The 17,766-nt window shown below is 33.7% G+C and overlaps 1 protein-coding gene across 2 annotated transcripts; it reads left to right on the top strand.

Moving 5' to 3' along the window:
* The first annotated feature begins 2,623 nt into the window (after positions 1-2,623).
* On the top strand, positions 2,624-12,640 carry GPR15 (G protein-coupled receptor 15). 2 transcript variants are annotated; one of them, XM_045851417.1, is made up of 2 exons: positions 2,624-3,813; positions 12,383-12,640. In XM_045851417.1, exons 1-2 carry the CDS (start codon positions 2,744-2,746, stop codon positions 12,567-12,569), a joined length of 1,257 nt encoding a protein of 418 aa, XP_045707373.1. In that variant the 5' UTR covers positions 2,624-2,743; the 3' UTR covers positions 12,570-12,640. The 2 variants fall into 2 exon arrangements, with proteins under 2 accessions (XP_045707373.1, XP_045707374.1); XM_045851418.1 differs by having other exon boundaries at positions 2,624-3,601; positions 12,383-12,551.
* The last annotated feature ends 5,126 nt before the right edge of the window (positions 12,641-17,766 follow it).

The raw sequence follows: 17,766 nt of genomic DNA, 5'->3' as shown, positions 1-17,766 counted from the left end.
AAGCAATTTTTGGAGAGAAAAGCCATTCTTGAGATGGCATGTGTGCTGTAATTCCATTACTAATATTTACATCTTACTCTTTTTTTTAATCATACTGTTCATACTGCTTTTTTACATACTTATGTACCCAGTGTTGTTTTTGAGTTTTTATCTACATGTACTTGGTTATTTTATTGTTATTTCAAAGAGCATTTGAAGCCTGAAAAATGATCATTGTGCCAGAGCTTATTTAGAAAGATGACCTTCCCTAGTTTATCTCTTCAGCTTTTATTATGGATTCTAATAATAGCTTTGTATTCTTTGCGATAGTAAAAGCCCAGGACAATGCTATTCACTGCCCCCTCCTTTCCCCACCCCCCCTCAAATCACTTAATTTGTTTTCTAACTTGAGTCCCAAAATACTGTTGATTCATGTAGGATATTCTCACATTGCAGAATTCTACCACTAACTACTATATTTCAAATGACTATATATCATAAAACATCAGTAGCCCAGCAATTCTGAATGCTGAAAGATTTAAGGCCTTCAGAATAAATGTGCAGCCAGATATTTGCCTCTAGAGTATGAACATCAACTTTTTTTTCATTTTATAATTTTTATGTGGAATTCTTGAGACATATCTAAAAAAATGTTTTAAAATATCTTAGGCCCAGAACCAAACTTATCTTCTCAAATGCCAAAAGAACTTTTGTTTGCAGAATGCAAAATTCTAGCGGTACACTTCTAACAGTACATATGATTGCTACTTGAATACATTCCTACACACAAGCATATATATAGTGGTTAAATATTCCGTTTACCCCACTGGTCCTTTACAAGTTAATATTGTCTTACTTCTAACTATTTGGCAAAAAGAATTATTCTATTAAATATTTAAGGCTTTCCCAGTGGGGGAGACTTTCATCCCAGAAATGTCAAAGCATTAGTTCCTCTCATCTGCAGCCTATTCTTACTGAAGGGTATACCCCTCTGCCCGTGAACACCAAGCAGCCAGGGACACAGCAGAAGGCAGACCTAGTCCCCAAAATCAACTCCCAGATGACTTACTGGGGCTGCCCTAGAGCAGGTGAGCCCTCATCTTTCCCTGACCTGACTGACGTCTAAGACTGAGGTGACATGAGAACACAGTAGGAAAAGGAGAGAAGGAGGAAATATAGCAGGCAAGTTCATTCTTTCAACATATTAATTACAGAAAAAATAAACATTCAGTAGAAATAATTTCAAATGTTTAACAATTGTATTTTCATCTATAGACATACATTCTTCTACGCATTCAGCCTGAAACTGTAATTTTTGATGGTGATGAAATGAGATGGGGGAAAGAAAGGAGAGCAGAGTGTGAGAGAAGCTTGAGCCACTTCAGACAGTAAAGAACTGAAATACATGGAACCAGTTTCAGAGTTCGTTATATTTTACTATGTCTTTCTAATATAAGAAAGAACAGAACAGAAAATAATAGGATGGGATTTTTTTAATATCAGTCTATTTCTCAAGTGTTTTGAATGAACCCAAAAATCTTCCTTTTGTGTTGCCTATACTGGCAACATTATTATAATGTCTCTTAATATAGGTCTTTCTGTTGCCAGGTCAGTGATTCCCAAAGTAAAGTTCACTGTTTTATGGAGGTACTTGAGAAAAAGTCATAGCTCAAATGCTAAACAATGACCGCTACAAAGGAGAGGTATAACGAAGAGAGGAGATCTCGAGTCTGATGATGAATAAGTATTTCAGGGTTAGTAGAGAGAAAAATCTCCTAATCAAGGATGTTAATTCTAACAAAGAGAATGACCTTGGTTGAATTACAGTAGCAGAGAAGACAGTAAAAATTCTAATTTTTCTTTTAAACCTGTATTTATAAACTATATAAGTAACAATAATGCCTGCAATGAAACCCCAATGAATTCACCCTTGCTGATAGTATTAAATCACAAAAACAAGAGTTTTCATAAGTAACTCAAATAAACTAACATTTCCAAAGCCCCCACTATGTGCAAGGTACTATGTTAATTATAGAGGAAATTATTACAAATAATAATAAAAGCACAAGACATGGTCTCAGCCTTTTGTGTATTTAAAAAAAAACTTCTCAAATGAGACAAGATTGATTATATAAACTAAAAGAGCTAATAAGTGGAAAAATCTGATACTCTAACTGGAATCATTATGTTTGCCATAGATGTGCACTCATATGATTTAGGAGATTTTCAGTTCACTCTTCATGCAGTGAAAGACTATTTTCTTCACATTTTACCAATGATATAAATAAAAAGAGCATCTTCACCATCACCACCTTAAACTTCTAAAAGTAAAACAACATCCCATATGTGGAACAGAAGGCTAGAAAAGAATTCTCAGTGTCAGAAGAGCAAAAGATGTCTTTAAAGTAGGTAAGGAAAAAAAGTTAATTCACTTTATAATTTCTAGACTTAAAGAAACAAGTCAAATATCTTGAAAAAAGAAGTAAAAAAGCACTTGTTTCCTGGGCAAATGCAAATTAAAAAAACCACAACCACAACCACCCAACACCAATCAGGGCGATGTTTCTAGTGGGCTCTTCCTGAGCATTGGTAGAAACTGCTTTTTTAAATCTCTGTTTTTATGCTCATTCCAAGGTCTGTTAAGGGAGTGGGTTGGGGGAAGAGGCAGCACTATATAAAAGAAGCTGCCTTGAGATTTCTAAAATTCATGCAAAAACTTCCCTGGTAAGGAAACTTACCATATTTTGGCATCTGATCTTCAGTGATGGACCCAGAAGCAACCTCAGTTTATATGGATTATTTCTATGCTACAAGCCAAAGTCCTGATGATATGGAGGAAACCCAGTCCCATGTTCCTTACACATCTGTTTTCCTGCCCGTCTTTTACACAGCCGTGTTCCTGACTGGAGTGCTGGGGAACCTGGTCCTCATGTGTGCACTGTATTTCAAACGGGGCAGCCGAAGACTGATGGACATCTTTATCTTGAACCTGGCCACCTCTGACTTCATTTTCCTTGTCACGTTGCCTCTCTGGGCAGATAAAGAAGCATCTTCAGGACTGTGGAGAACAGGTGCTTTCCTGTGCAAAGGCAGTTCCTACGTGATCTCAGTCAACATGCACTGCAGTGTCTTCCTGCTCACCTGCATGAGTGTTGACCGCTACCTGGCCATTGTGCACCCAACCATATCCAGGAAATTCAGAAGGAAAGACTGTGCCTATGGAGTCTGTGCCAGTGTCTGGTTTATCTCCTGCCTCCTGGGGTTGCCTACGGTTCTGTCCAGGGAGCTCATCCTGATTAACGATAAGCCATACTGTGCAGAGAAGAAGGCCACTTCAATTAAACTGACTTGGGCCCTGGTGTCCTTAATTTTTACCTTTTTTGCCCCTCTGGTGTGCATTGTGACCTGCTACTGTTGCATCACAAGGAAGCTGTGTGTCCATTACCAACAGCCAGGAAAGCATAACAAAAAGCTGAGGAAATCTATAAAGATCATATTTATTGTTGTGTCAGCCTTTGTCTTCTCCTGGCTGCCCTTTAATACTTTCAAGCTTCTGGCCATCGTCTCTGGGTTTCAGCAAGAACTCTACTCTTCCTCATCTTTTCCCCAGTTGGGCATGGAGGTGAGTGGGCCCTTGGCATTTGCCAACAGCTGTGTCAACCCTTTTATTTACTATATCTTTGACAGCTACATCCGCCGGGCTATTGTGCACTGCTTGTGCCCTGGTCTGAAGAACTATGACTTTGGGAGCAGCACTGAGACGTCAGATAGTCACCTCACGAAGGCTCTGTCTAACTTGGTTCACGCAGAGGATTTTGCCAGAAGAAGAAAGAGGTCTGTGTCACTCTAAAAGGGTGTGTGACTTTTCAAGATCTGTTGGTGGATGGGAGAGTTCATTTGGTCAGCAACAAAGACAAAAGATATTGCTGAAAAGTGTTCATACTGCATCATAAATGCAAGGTAGAATTAACTATATTAAAGAGACAACTGAAAAGTTCTTCTGTTTGTGGATATAATTAGGCCATATGCTGGGTTTTGTTTTGTTTTGTTTTGTTTTGTTTTGTTTTGTTTTGTTTTGTTTTATTTTGTTTCGTCTTTAGCTGAATGGCCTTATTTGACCTTTGCCATATAAGTTCACTGGGCAAAATACAACTTCTATGTGTCCTTGAACTCTGAGATAAAGGCTCGTGCTTGGACTAGTGCCTGTTTTCATGATTCTTAATGCACATTCAGGCCCTTTCCCCTCTCAAGAACAACGGTACCTTGGCCCACACCACCCTTCATACTGGGCTCCAGAGTGGACTACATTTAAAGGATTCTGCCCACTTTCATCTGGTGAGAAATGTGGTGATAATGCAGGAGACAAAAAATATAACATACCTGTGCTCTGTAATGAATTGTTCCAAGGTAATGAAGTGAATCTCTGGCCTTATTCTTTAAAAACTTGTGTGGTGATTCTTTACCATCTTTCAACATTGTCTTTCAACCCATAACATTCAAAAATAGCTTTAGATTGGCAAAAAGCTCATGGGTTAAATCATTTTGTATTGTGTTTATGATTTGACTTTCATAATCATCTGGTCTTTTAGAGTATTTTAACAAGAAAGCATAAGGCAAGGTTTGACCTTTATTTTTATTATAAAATATATTGGTAAAAAATGTATCTCATTATAATGGTGTAGTAACTACTTTTCAATGGGGTTTTACTATGCTCTTTTGCTTTTATTGCCTTTATAAATTAGGATATGACTGCTTTAATTACATGTTTTTAGTTACCATGTTATCAAGTTATCAAATAAAAATGTTACTACTAATATAATTGGAGGTCAGCAAATGTTTCGCTACACCCTTGTGCAGATTATGATTTTGTATTTTAATTAAAATGTTAGTGCTGCACATTCCTTATAGTGTCATTTGCTCATATATATAATTTTAAGATTTGATCCAGTGATATAGGAAGGCAGGATGCTCTGTATTCACCTGAAGTAAAAAAGATAAAAATTCCATAACAAAATGATGTTGGTATTTCATATACATTTTTCCAGACCGAGACTATCCCAAATTCCTTTGCCCATTAAATATTTTTTAGTCTATTTGTACCTAATATTCCTTTCAATTACTTTGGAGTAAAAACTTAATTATCAGTAACTGCAAAAGGCTTTGCAGCAGCAAATATGCTATCATAAACATCTTTTGATTGAAGAGAAAATGGGTTGTTTTTACACTCACTGTTGACTCAAATGAATTACTGTTTTACTTGTAACTATTAAATTTAAAAATCAGAGAAAGATTATATTTTTTTCAGAGATGAAGTAATTCAAGTTTATTCTCTGTATATATATTCCACATTAGAAAAAATCTCAACCATCCGGTATCTTATTATCTTATAATCCATTTATAAGTTGAAAATATAGTTTTTTATTTTATGAATTGGTCAGTTGGTTAATTTCTATTAAACTTTTATTACATGAAAATATAATGTCCTTATTTAAGTATTCCATGTTATATTCTATTAATACATTAATATTAATAATTAACATAGATAATTATTAGTATTAATGTATTCTAAGTTTTTAAATTATTTACCATAGATATAGAAAAATTGACTATGTAAATCATAAGAAATAAAGCTTCCTGGAATACTTCAAAATGAAATTCAAAACAAATATATCTCCAAAGGTTAGATGAAAACAAAATACAAAAGGTAGAAGACATTCAATTTGTTCTGAATGAATCAGCAAAAACACTATTAATAATCACAAAAATTACTGCCTTTGAGAAATGCTACCCTTAAAAAAATAGCTCAGTCACTCAGCTAAGGTATTTTTTTTAGAAAAGAGAAAACATGAATTATTAGTTTTAACTTCATCCTTAATGTTGGAACATTGACCAAATCATTTTAGTCTTCCATACTTAAATGTATTGCTACCATCTATGTCTACAGAATTCACAATAATATTATAAGACTAGCCCTGACCAGCATGGCTCAGTTGCGTGAGCATTGTCCCACAAAGCAAAGGCCTATGATTTGGTGCCCAGTTAGGGCACATGCCTGCGTTGCAGGTCTGGTCCCCAGTTGGGGCATATGAGAGAATCAATGTTTCTCTCTCACACTGATGTTTCTCTCCCTCTCTTTCTCCCTAACCTCCCCTCTTTCTAAATAGATAAATAAAATATTTTTTAAAAAGAATAAGATTAATAAATATAATGCCTTTTAGAATATTGAGTAACAAATTATATAAAACTGTTAGGTTTCTGTTATTAATTATTGAATGTTGCTTAAAATTTTTCAAACTAAAATATCAAATAACAATCACTCTCATTTAATAAATATTAAGAATCTGTCTAACTTCTGTTTCATCCCTTTTTCATTCTTGCTGGAAATATTTAAAATAACATCAAAATATATTGTCCTTTTTAATACTTTAACTATACATCCTAGTTTTATGCCTTTAAAAAATCTGGGTGTATGGGCAAAGTCAATAGGCATGGATTCGAGGGTGGGTGGTGGGGAAGGGTGGGGCATGGGGATGTGGTGGGGTGAAAATGCGGACCACTGTACTTGAACAATAATAAAAAAAATCTTGGTGTATTTTATATTCATAATGTACCAAAGAGATGGAAGGAAAAAATAGACAAAATTTTATAAATGGCATAACTCTCATAGAAAAAAGTTCAAAACTTGTTTAAGTTGGTATGTTATGTTATATATGGATTCCTCTGGTATGAAATGTAATTTACATTATAATAGCATTAAAAGTTTTATTGTAAATTATTTGATTAGGTCTCATTTTGCACATTTTTAAACCATAATATTTCTACATTTTTAATATGAACAAATTCTATTTAAATACATATGCAGATAAAAATATATCCAGAAACATAGATATGTAATATATTAACAAATTTTCAAGATTTTTATCCAAACTATTCTGAGGGCTACTTTTCGGTTAAGTCATTATAGAACAAATAAACACACATTGCCACAAATTCTAGAAAATTACCTGACACCTTAACACAATCATGCCTTGTTGGTAACATCCAAAGTGAGGAAAAGAAAATGAAATTTAGTAAGAGTCAGTCTATAATGAAATCCTTGCCACTAACATTAGTTGTTGTCATTTTTTTGAGCAGTCCAAAGCTATTGTTAAGAAGTTACTGATAAATATAAAAGAATAGTAATCTCCCAAGCAGTTCTCAAGCAATTTTTTAACTTACCACAGAAGAGCTCTCCATTAAAGCCTGAGATGTTGTTTGATAACATAATTAATTTAAAAATAGATAGACTCAAGATGCACATAGTCACAGACACATATATACTCCATTTGGGCCATATTTAATGAGCAAAACTAACCTGGCAGTCCTGGGAGTACCCTAATTGTCCACTCTAACAAGTCAGATCACTACTGAGTAAGAATGACACTAGTTGAGAAAAAGTCTTAACAGGAAGCTATGTGCGTGACTGAGAGTAGACTATTATTAGGGGTCACAAGATAATTTTTAAGTAGATGAAGAAATGCACAGCGTGATGGCAAGCTGAGTGAAAGAAATCTTCATCTATGATTCATCTTGATTCCTCAAATCATTCTCTATTCCCTCCCCACTAGTAATCTCAGAGGTAAGAAATGACTCGTCAGATGTGTGTGTCACAGAGCAGTAAGCCTCAGTTTTCCCGCAGAGCTCATTCACAAAAGTCAAACAATGTTAAAAAAAATTACATATATATTTCTGCATCAGCCACTGGTGTAGCCTGCTAGCAAGATGATGCCTCCAGCCCGATGAGAGAGAGAGGCACAGCATCCAGGGACAAAGTAGGAGGATAACTCTATAAGAGCATGTGTAAATGTTTATGTGGCTTTGCCTTCCCCAGAAGCTGGTGTGGATTGGATTGTCCTTTACAAAAGCTTGTTCTTATTTTAAGTTCTTTTCTTTGCATCAACCTTCTTCATTTTTGTCAGTTCTGTGAGTAAACAATTATGACTAGACTTTACCAATATGTGTACAAGGAAAAACAACAGTGCCAGTGACCTGATTTCATACTGCAGATGTAAAAATCCACCTTAGGATGAATTACTCTGGTCTCTTGCTTTTTTGTCATTTCCTTAATAGAGCAATATTTCCTAAATGTATTTGATAAATGGGAATTGTATCCTAAGAGTAACCTACAGCATTTAAAAAAACCTCAACAACCTACTTTAAATACCCAATGCATCAAACTGTTACTAAAGTGAAGGTCCTTATGACAAATTAAATTATAATGAAATATAAACTGACATGAAATATCCATTACTGATTAATTGAAAAAGGGGGAAATAATTAAAAGTAGAGGGAAGTGTTCTATTAGTTGGCAGACATTATTAAACTAAAAAACTCTTGGTTTATATCCCTTATTATATCAAATGTTAAAGGAACTTATCTAAGAAAAAGCAGATGAAAAATATGAACAGTAAAATGACAATAAACTCATAACTATCAATAATCGAACATAAAAAAGAAAACAAAAACAAACTAAGCAAACAACTAGAACAGTAACAGAATCACAGAAATGGAGATTACATGGAGGGCTATCAGTGGGCAGCGGGGAGAGTCGGGGAAAAGGTACAGGGAATAAGTAGCATAAATGGTAGGTACAAAATAGTCAGGGGAAGGTTAAGAATGGAATAGGAAATGTAGAAGCCAAAGAACTTATATGTACGACCAATGGACATGGACTAAAGGGCAGGGGGAATGCTGAGGGGAGTAAAGGGGTAGGGAATGGGACAACTGTAATAGTATAATCAATAAAATATATTTTTTAAAAATTCTTGGTTTATATATATATGAATACCAAATTTCTAAGATACAAAGACACTATAAATTGCAGTGAAACTTCTTTGAGTTGGCCTTATGTGCTTATGTTGAGTTGTGTTTAATTTATGCACATAGTTAAAGGATTTATGAGCCCTGGTCCGGTGGCTCAGTTGGATGGAGTATCTTCCATACACCAAAAGGTTGCAGGTTCAATTCCTGGGGTGCATGCAGGAAGTAGCCAATTCATGCTTCTCTCTCAGTTTGATGTTCCTTGTCTCTCTCCTCTTTTCTCTCTAAGATCAATAAACATAGCATTGGATGAGGATTGAAAAAAAGGATTTATGATACAACATTCATATTATTTTTATAATGCTTTATAGATCAAATAAAGAATATCATCAATCTGATATTATTCAGTGATTTTATTTGCTAGTTAAGAAGATTTCATCATTATCTAGTTCCCTATCACTCCCATGTTAATGAGAGTTAGGCTTCATCTATGAATACTTAATGTTTGTCAATGCTGATGGGAAATATTAACATTTTTATCTGCTCGCTCCTATCAATTCTGATGGGAAAGATGTAATTTCTATATCACTATTAGTTCAAAATGAAGTATAAAATGTTCTCCTTGTTAGAATAGTTTATGACCTATATTTTACAAAAGCACTCTCCCATTAGCTCTTATATATAAGGGCAGAAGATACAGCTACTCTTGTGATATTCTTAGATCAAATAAAACTTTATGCATCAAAACTTATGTGTGACTAAAGACTAGTTTTAATTTTTAAAAAATTGTCTGTGGCAGTCTTTAGCAAGCAACTCTGTTCTTTTCCTTATAGAGTATAGACAGTATTTAAGTATTTAAATATATTAACTATTTAAGTTAATTTAACTTATACTAACTATTTAAGTTAATTTAATATATAGTTAATATATTAACTATTTAAGTACAGTATTTAAGCACCATCTATTGTAAAACTTTGACAAATCCTCAAATTTGCAAACCCCACTATAACATGTATTTTACTCTAGGCAAATTTAGAGCTACTTCATTATGTGTAGAAAATAAAGCAGAATTAAGATGTCAATCCAGAGTGTTTGGCCTAACTACCTAGCTGCGTCACTCATCCTGCATTGCATCATATGTCAATGGTTTAATTTTATGCCTTTTATGACACCGATTGTGAAGTTCCTTAAAAATAGTCAATATTGCAAACATTAAAGTATAAAGGCAAAGTGTCTATTATACACAATGCACTATGACAACCACAAATTTATTATTATAAGTGATGAATTCCATGATGCAAAATGAAATAAGTCAGTCAGAAAAAGACAAATACCATATGATTTCACTCATATGTGGAATCTAATGAACAAACTGAACTGACAAGAAAATGTGGACAGATTCATAGATGGAGAGCAGGCTCACAGCTAGTGCAGGGAGGTTGGAGGTGGAGGGACTGAGCAAAAAGAAAAAAGGACTCATGGACATGGACAACTGTGTGGTGTTTGCCCAACAGTGTGGGGGAGAGGGTATAAGGGGACTGAAAGGTAAAGTAAAATAATGCAATAAAGATTAAATTTTTAAGAAAAGAGCTCAGGGGCAAAAAAATAACATGGATTCTAAAGCAGGCACAATGCAGTTGCTCTGAAAATACAAAATCACACGGTATACAAATGCAGCTGATCAGCACCTACTTAATCTTGTTGCTAATATGCAGACTAAAGTGTTTGACAGAATACAAAAAAAAAGAAAATAAGGCAAAGAAAAATATAGGAAATACAAAATACAAAATAAAATGGCACATATAAATATAAATATATCAGCAATTACAACAAAAATACAAATGGATTAAAATTCCCTATTAAAAGGTTGAACAAATAGCCTGTTCCACAATTAACTACTATACAGGGTGGGGCAAAAGCAGGTTTACAGCTGTTTGTATGGAAAGTAATTAATAAATAATATAGGAAGAAACTGTGTTTTGTGTGCTCACAGCTGTGAACCTACTTTTCCCCCACTGTATGTGTACGGCACTATTAAACTACAGGATTTTATGAGGTAAACATGGAACTTGTTTCTTCTTTGAGTTTACAGTCCCCATAGTTACCTGTTTTTTGAATCAAACAGTGAATTACTGACACCCAAGAAGAGCTTGGTATATAAAAAGAAAATTGCAAGTCAAAGTACTTTCTTTCATCTTTTCCAATATTTAGGGAAAAGCCCATACTTAGTCCATATACATGTTACTTCATGTACCTGTTATTTTGAGATGGTTATTTACTAAATATTGTCACAGTTTTGTAGAGTCCACATTGGCATCTCTAAATGAAAACACTTTTGTTACCCTTAAACATTGTTAGGTGTAAAAGATCATTTTAAACACAAGAATGTATCTCGAACAGTATTAGGTTTAAATTTATTTTCAAGCAAACTACAGAAGGTATGCAAAGTACATAACTCTACTCGAACTCAGCCCAAATACAGTGATTTAATGAGGTGCCCTCTCTCTTACCCTCAGTGTAGACCAAAAGCAAAACTGACAACTCAGGTGGAGAAGTGGTAAATGAGAAATGAAACTTGGCCTGTGGTTTCATGTTTAAAGCAAGAAAAATAAAGATTCAGAGAAATGCAAGGTAGATGGAAATGGCTAGTTTATCTCTAATGAAAAAAATGGACATGCAGTAACTCATATGCATTAGTACAAATAGTTTAAATTCAGAAAATTAGAGAAGAGCTGCGAAAAGTCAGTGTGACAGTGTACAACATAGTGCTCACGGTCTCAGATCACAGTAACTTCACTCCTATAATTTAAACAAAAACTTACTGCCAATAAACTTAAGAAAATATTTAGTACAATGAATAATAAAGATGGCTAAATTAAAATAACAAAAATAAGCTTTACTTATTAGACTCCCAAAGATTTAAACATTAACTACTAAGATGGACCAGGATGGAAGGTGTATAGCCTGGGAGAGATTTCTCAGACTATTGACTGTAACTTTATTTAAGCTTCTTAGAGGAATTTAGAATATATCTAAAAAGCAATTTTACTTCTAGGATTTTATCCTGGAATGTAATTATGGCTACATGCAAAGATATGTGTACATACAATTTTACTGCAGCACTGCTTGCAAAAGTAGAAAAGTGAAAACTGTGTCTTCTATCTTCTAATAGAAAACTGACTGAATAAATTAACGTTCCTATACATCTTTACAATAGAAGACTATGTAGCCTTAAAAATATGGTACCATATACTGATGTGGAAAAATATTCATAATAAATTAAATTAAGTCAAATAAAAGACTACAAATCAGTATCTACAGGATAATCACTTTTATGACTATTTCATTATGCAAGAATAAAATTTTCATCACCAGATAGTGAGGTTACAAATTTTTATTATTATTACCTGTATTTTCCAAAAAGAACATGCACTAATTGTGTAAGAAAAAAATAAAAATAAGAACTAAAGTAAATTTGTTGTAAAACATCAGTTCTGAGTCATAAGGTCCTCCAGTTCTTTGTTGTACTGTTTGTGATTTCTGAGTAAGGAGAACCCCTACCCCAGTCCCGAGCCTTTCCTAATAATCTTCTGATTCTTTTTAGGATGGCTTTTCCATTACCTGCACGGGTACCTGATCCCTTAAAAGCGGCAATTTTAAAACTGTTACACATTTTAAATGATCATAAGGGGATGACTGCTGCAGCATTCAAGCAAGAACCTCATCTCCCTGCGCCATTCCTTAGCACCGCAACTATTGCAGCCAGTGAGTGGAGTCACCTGGTGGACTAGGGAGACCGCTCCCTGGCCGGGAGGGGTGAAGCCATGTCTTCACTTCTGTTTGTGTCCTTGTTTCAGGTCAGGTGCACATGCTTGTTGAACTAAAGTGAACATGCTAGAAATACCATGCCACTGGATAAAATTAAAATGGAAAACTTTTACAAATGTTAAATATTCAAGTTTTGTTCTCTTTCTTCTTTTGCTTGTGTTATATTGTAACCATAGGGGTCTAGAAATCTATACCAGTAATACTTCATTTAGGAACACTGATCTTGCCACTCCCCTTTAACTTTATATCAAAATTTAAGTATACTTGGTACACAGCATTATCTTAGTTTCAGTTACATAGCACAGTGATTCAACACATGCACTTTACAATGTGATCACCACGCCAAGTCTAGGTGCCATCTGTCACTGCTTGAAGTTCTGATATTATGACTATATTCCTCTTCATCTTTTTCACCCATCCCCCCATACCTCTCCCCTCTGACAACCATCAGTTTGATCTCTGTTTCTATGAATCTGCTTCTGTTTTGTTTTATTTGTTTGTATCATTTTTTTAGATTCCACATATAAGTGAAATTATTTTTGTCTTTCTCTGTGTGACTTATTTCACTTAGCATAATACCCTCTAAGTCCATTCTATTGTAAAAAATGAATTCAGTAAAAAAGCAGCATACAAAATTAATATACAAAAATTCATTTATTTTCATATACTAACAATAAGCAATCAGAAGGAGAAATTAAGAAAACAATCCTGTTTGCAATGGCATTGAAAAGAATAAAACACCTAGGAATAAATTTAACCAAGGAAGTGAAAGATCTGTACATTAAAAACTAAGGCACTGAAGAAAAAATTAAAGAATACATAAATAAATGGAAAGGTATACTGTACTCATGGATTAGAAGGATTAATACCATGAAAATGTCCTCCGTACTACCTAAAATCAATCTATAGATTCAATGCAATGCTTATCAAAATACCAATGACATTCTTCTCAGAATTGGAAAGAGTAACCCTAAAATTTATACTGATCCAGAACAGACCCTGAATAGCCATGGCAATCTTGAGAAAGAAGAACAAAGTTGGAGGTAGCAGGTGCCTGGACTTCAAACTATATTACAAAATTGTAGTATTCAAAACATCATGGTACTGGCATAAAAACAGACACAAAAATCAATGGAGAGCCCAGAAATAAACCATGCTTACATAGTCAATTACTCTATGACAAAGAAGATAAGAATATACAATAGAGAAAAGACATTCTCTATAATAAGTAGTGTTAGAAAAACTAGACAGACACATAATTTGACTTTTTAGGTGATTCTAGCTGTATTATGATTAGAGAAATAAGTGAAGCAGTAACTTTTACTTCATTTCTATTCAGCTCTTTCTCTCCATGACATTGATTCCCTATTTGAATGGAAGACTTTTCTTAATATAAATCCCATATGATTTGCAATAATAAATAGTGATTGCTAGTTATAAACATGTGATAGTCAAAAGTTCCTCCAGCTATTATGTCTTTTCACAAACTCCAAGCCTATATGACTTTTGGGAAGAAGTAAGAACAGTATTGTGGGTCAAATAATTAATTGGAAGATGAACTACATAAAGACTATGAAAAACACTACACCAGTTAATATTCTTTTACTAGCACTGCCTGAAAAAAACACAGATAATTCAAACACTAACACATAAAATGCTTAAATCATTAGTTTATAAGATTCGGCATGATGTAGCTCTACCACTGTGTGGGTAGTATAGCATTGTGGCTAAAGACCACAGACCTGAATAGATTTACTTTGCTGAATCTATTTCTCTCTATGAAATGGGGGCAATTATAGCTTAGGTAGTGACAGCTCTAATTAATTGAAGTGAGAGTACAAGTAATTTGACACAGTATCTGGTATATATTAAAAGCTTGATAAATGATAGTTAAGAAACCCCTTTCTAGGTGAAAAAATGGGATTAAAAAAATCAGATTTCACATACTTCTTAATGAACTGAACTAAAAATGGAACTCTGATGTCAATTTAAACCCAGATCTATGTAATTCCAAAGCTCATGCTTTTTTCACTTTACCATGATTCCAAGAGTCTTTAATAGATTGTTAATACCAAACCTTTCCTTCATTTAGGTTTTTTCCTCTCTCTCTCAATAATTTCTCAAATTCAAGCTATATTATTTTTTTTCTAATGGAAATATCTCAAATCACCAAACCCTTTGCTTATTCATGACTAACATAAAATTGACATTGCTTGAGAAAGCAGGAAGTCCATTTTATTGAAAATACAATTTTTTTCTAAAGAAAGATGTTTTCTTGTAACATATTTCCTTATAACATGACCTCTTAATTGTGATCTATCAGAAATGGTATCTTCTGTTTCTTCCAGTGGTCACTAAAAATCTTTATCTAGAAAATCAAATGTACGTTTCATGTAAGAAACAGAGAGATTTCTGTTTCTCTTCTCTCACACCCAATCCCACAATAAAGGGTAGTAGCACCTGTCACAGTGGCCCTTGCAGGAACATTTTTTTAAAGCATAAGTAAAAATTATAGTCTCATTTTCTTTATCCCTGAAAACTTCTCTAGTCACAGATTTCAGATTTCTTATAATATACCTATAGCAAGAAGAAAAAGTAATCTAATGCCTGTGTGTCTATGAGGTATGCAGCATAAACTGATATCAGAAATGTAAACACCCATGATCTTTCTTATGAAATTCTATTTGTTACAAAAAAGAAGCTGCATTGTGTGCAAAAGAAATCCAATAGATTATGTTCAGGAACTTTGTTTATACTTTTCAGAAGGTATATTTGTATAAATGACTTCCTAATTTTAAGAGAAAACCCCAAAAATAGTTTTAAGAAACAGGTGTTTCTCAAATTGGAAACATTATAAACTGTCCAAAACATAAAGTAAAAACATGATTTAAGCTTACTGTAAATAAGAAATAATATTTTCCATGCAGTGTTATCAGGAGGGGAGTTAAGAATGTTAAGAAGTATAATATTAATAGGGTTAATGATTACTGACTCACAATCAAAGAGAAAAGGAAACCATTTTTCAGAATAAGAGAGCTTGGCATTTGAGTGTTAAATCTGTTGTTTATTTTTTAACACCAGCGTGCTTTACTTAGGGAGTACAATGAGATGTTAACAGCAGTTGTTTTTAGTTAGTAGAACCAAGGGAAAATTCACCTTTAATTTTAATTCATTTTCTTAATATTTTATGAATACTTTACATTTTCTATAATGCAGATGTATTTCTTTTTTAAACTTTAAGGTAAAGGATGCCAAAAATAAGTGTCACATGTGACATAAATCACCTATTAATATTTCAGTATAATTTTGTTTTATCCTCTAAAGTCAAAATAGGAATTTCCTTAATTTCCTGTTTAATTTTAAATTTATATCCATAATTTTGGAATGATTTAATTTTGGAAAAAGCCTTATTCAATTGAAAATTAAATTTAATGCAGAAAGTTATTAGTTCAAAACATCCAGTTTATTTTCAGTACACTAACTCATTCATTAATTAAAAGGTCACTCTGGTTTTATGTATAGATGCAGTTTTTATCTTATTTTTAAATATTTCAACTTTAAATTAAGTACAAATTAGAACAGGTTGGATAGGATAATAGTTGACTGTGAGCTTTACCATTTATTCCAAATGCCGTATCTAAAATATTTACAAATAACACTATTTCTAGAAAAGTATAGATTATTTCCAAGTGAAAATTTTCTAAAATAAAAGTAACAAGTTTTTTATTTGAGCAATCATATAACAAAAAATATTGACTTTTAATGTTTTTCTCTTTCACTCGACTTTACCCAGAAAGTTTTCTAGTTTTGAGGATGTCTGAAGATTTTTTTCTTTGGTATGTCAAAGATGGAGCAAGCTATACAGTGGAATAATAAGTGTTTTATGCATTTTCATTCTGCTAAAGTCATATGCTAAGCAGAGAATTGTAAAAATGTGCCTCTGAGAAGTATCCGAATTAGCTGGTTTAAGAAAAGTCCTCACCCTGAATGATGTGGCTCAGTGGGTTCAACATCCTTATGGGAACAGAAAGAGTCACCGGTTTGATTCCCGGTCAGGGTACATTCCTGGGTTTCAGGCCAGGTCCCAGCCAATCAATGTTTCTCTCCCTCTCATTCTCCCTCCTTTCCTCACTCTCTAAAAATAAATAAATAAAGTCTAAAAAAAAATTCCTCAATGACACTTTAGGTAATAAGTCATAATTTAGTACTATAGTGATGACTGGTATTGTAGGTATCATGAGTTTTATCTATAACTTTCTACTATTTTCAGCCTCTCTCCCTTTCCCTGGAAACTAAAATGAGAATGTCTTAAAATAATGGAGTAAAAAAATATAGTGTGATACAATGGAAAACACAAAAACTTTAGAATCAGGAAAAAAATTGACTTGGAAACCATAAAGACAAACCACTTGTAAAGTCTTTGTCAATTTACATATTTTAAAAACAATTTTTAATCTAAAGTAGTTTAATTATGGTGACTTAAGATTTATAAAGTTGTAACTGGAGTATATATAAACTATACATAAGGTTATACGAGGTCTGTCCAGAAAGTATCCATCCATGTAATATGAAAAAATAGAGACATTTATTAAAGAAGATACAAGAAACATTGTACATAAGACAATGATGCATTAGTCCCCATCAAAGTAGGTACCTTAGGACTTCACACAGTTCTCCCCATCGCAATCAGCTACCCCATTGTATTTTCCTGAATCTCATCAACAGTCTAAAATCTCTTCCCTTTCAAAGGTGATTTTAGTTTTGGAAAAAGCCAGAAGTCACAGGGTGCCAAATCTGGGCTATAAGGGAGCTGAGTCACCTGGGTGATTTGAAGTTTCACCAAAAACTCTGCACAAGACATGATGCATGATAGGTGCATTGTCATGATGAAGCTGACAATCACCAGTTGCCCATAGCTGCAGACTTCTGAATCATCTGAATAGTTTCCACAGAGGAATGTTCAAGCTTAACTCAAAATTTGATGCAGATTTATTGCTTTACTCACTCAGTCATTTTGAATGTGACAACCACACATGCTCACACATGCTCAGTATACAATGCTCATTCAATGGTGTCTACCACCCCCACTGACTAGTACAGTGAAGTCGTCATTGTTCACATATGTGCATCCAGTCCACTTTCTTTGGCTCCCAGGTGACA

Source organism: Phyllostomus hastatus, unplaced genomic scaffold, assembly GCF_019186645.2.
Source record: "Phyllostomus hastatus isolate PE091 unplaced genomic scaffold, TTU_PhHast_1.1 phas_contig_86, whole genome shotgun sequence".
Lineage (NCBI taxonomy): Eukaryota > Metazoa > Chordata > Mammalia > Chiroptera > Phyllostomidae > Phyllostomus > Phyllostomus hastatus.
The sequence above is the reverse complement of the archived record's forward strand: the minus strand, read 5'-3'. Positions and strand labels throughout refer to the sequence as shown.

Excerpts from the sequence above, each read along its gene's own strand:
- GPR15 (XM_045851417.1), top strand. The coding sequence starts at position 2,744 with ATGGACCCAGAAGCAACCTCAGTTTATATGGATTATTTCTATGCTACA. Across the intron at positions 3,814-12,382 it reads TTTGCCAGAAGAAGAAAGAG|GATGGCTTTTCCATTACCTG; the intron begins GTCTGTGTCACT and ends GATTCTTTTTAG.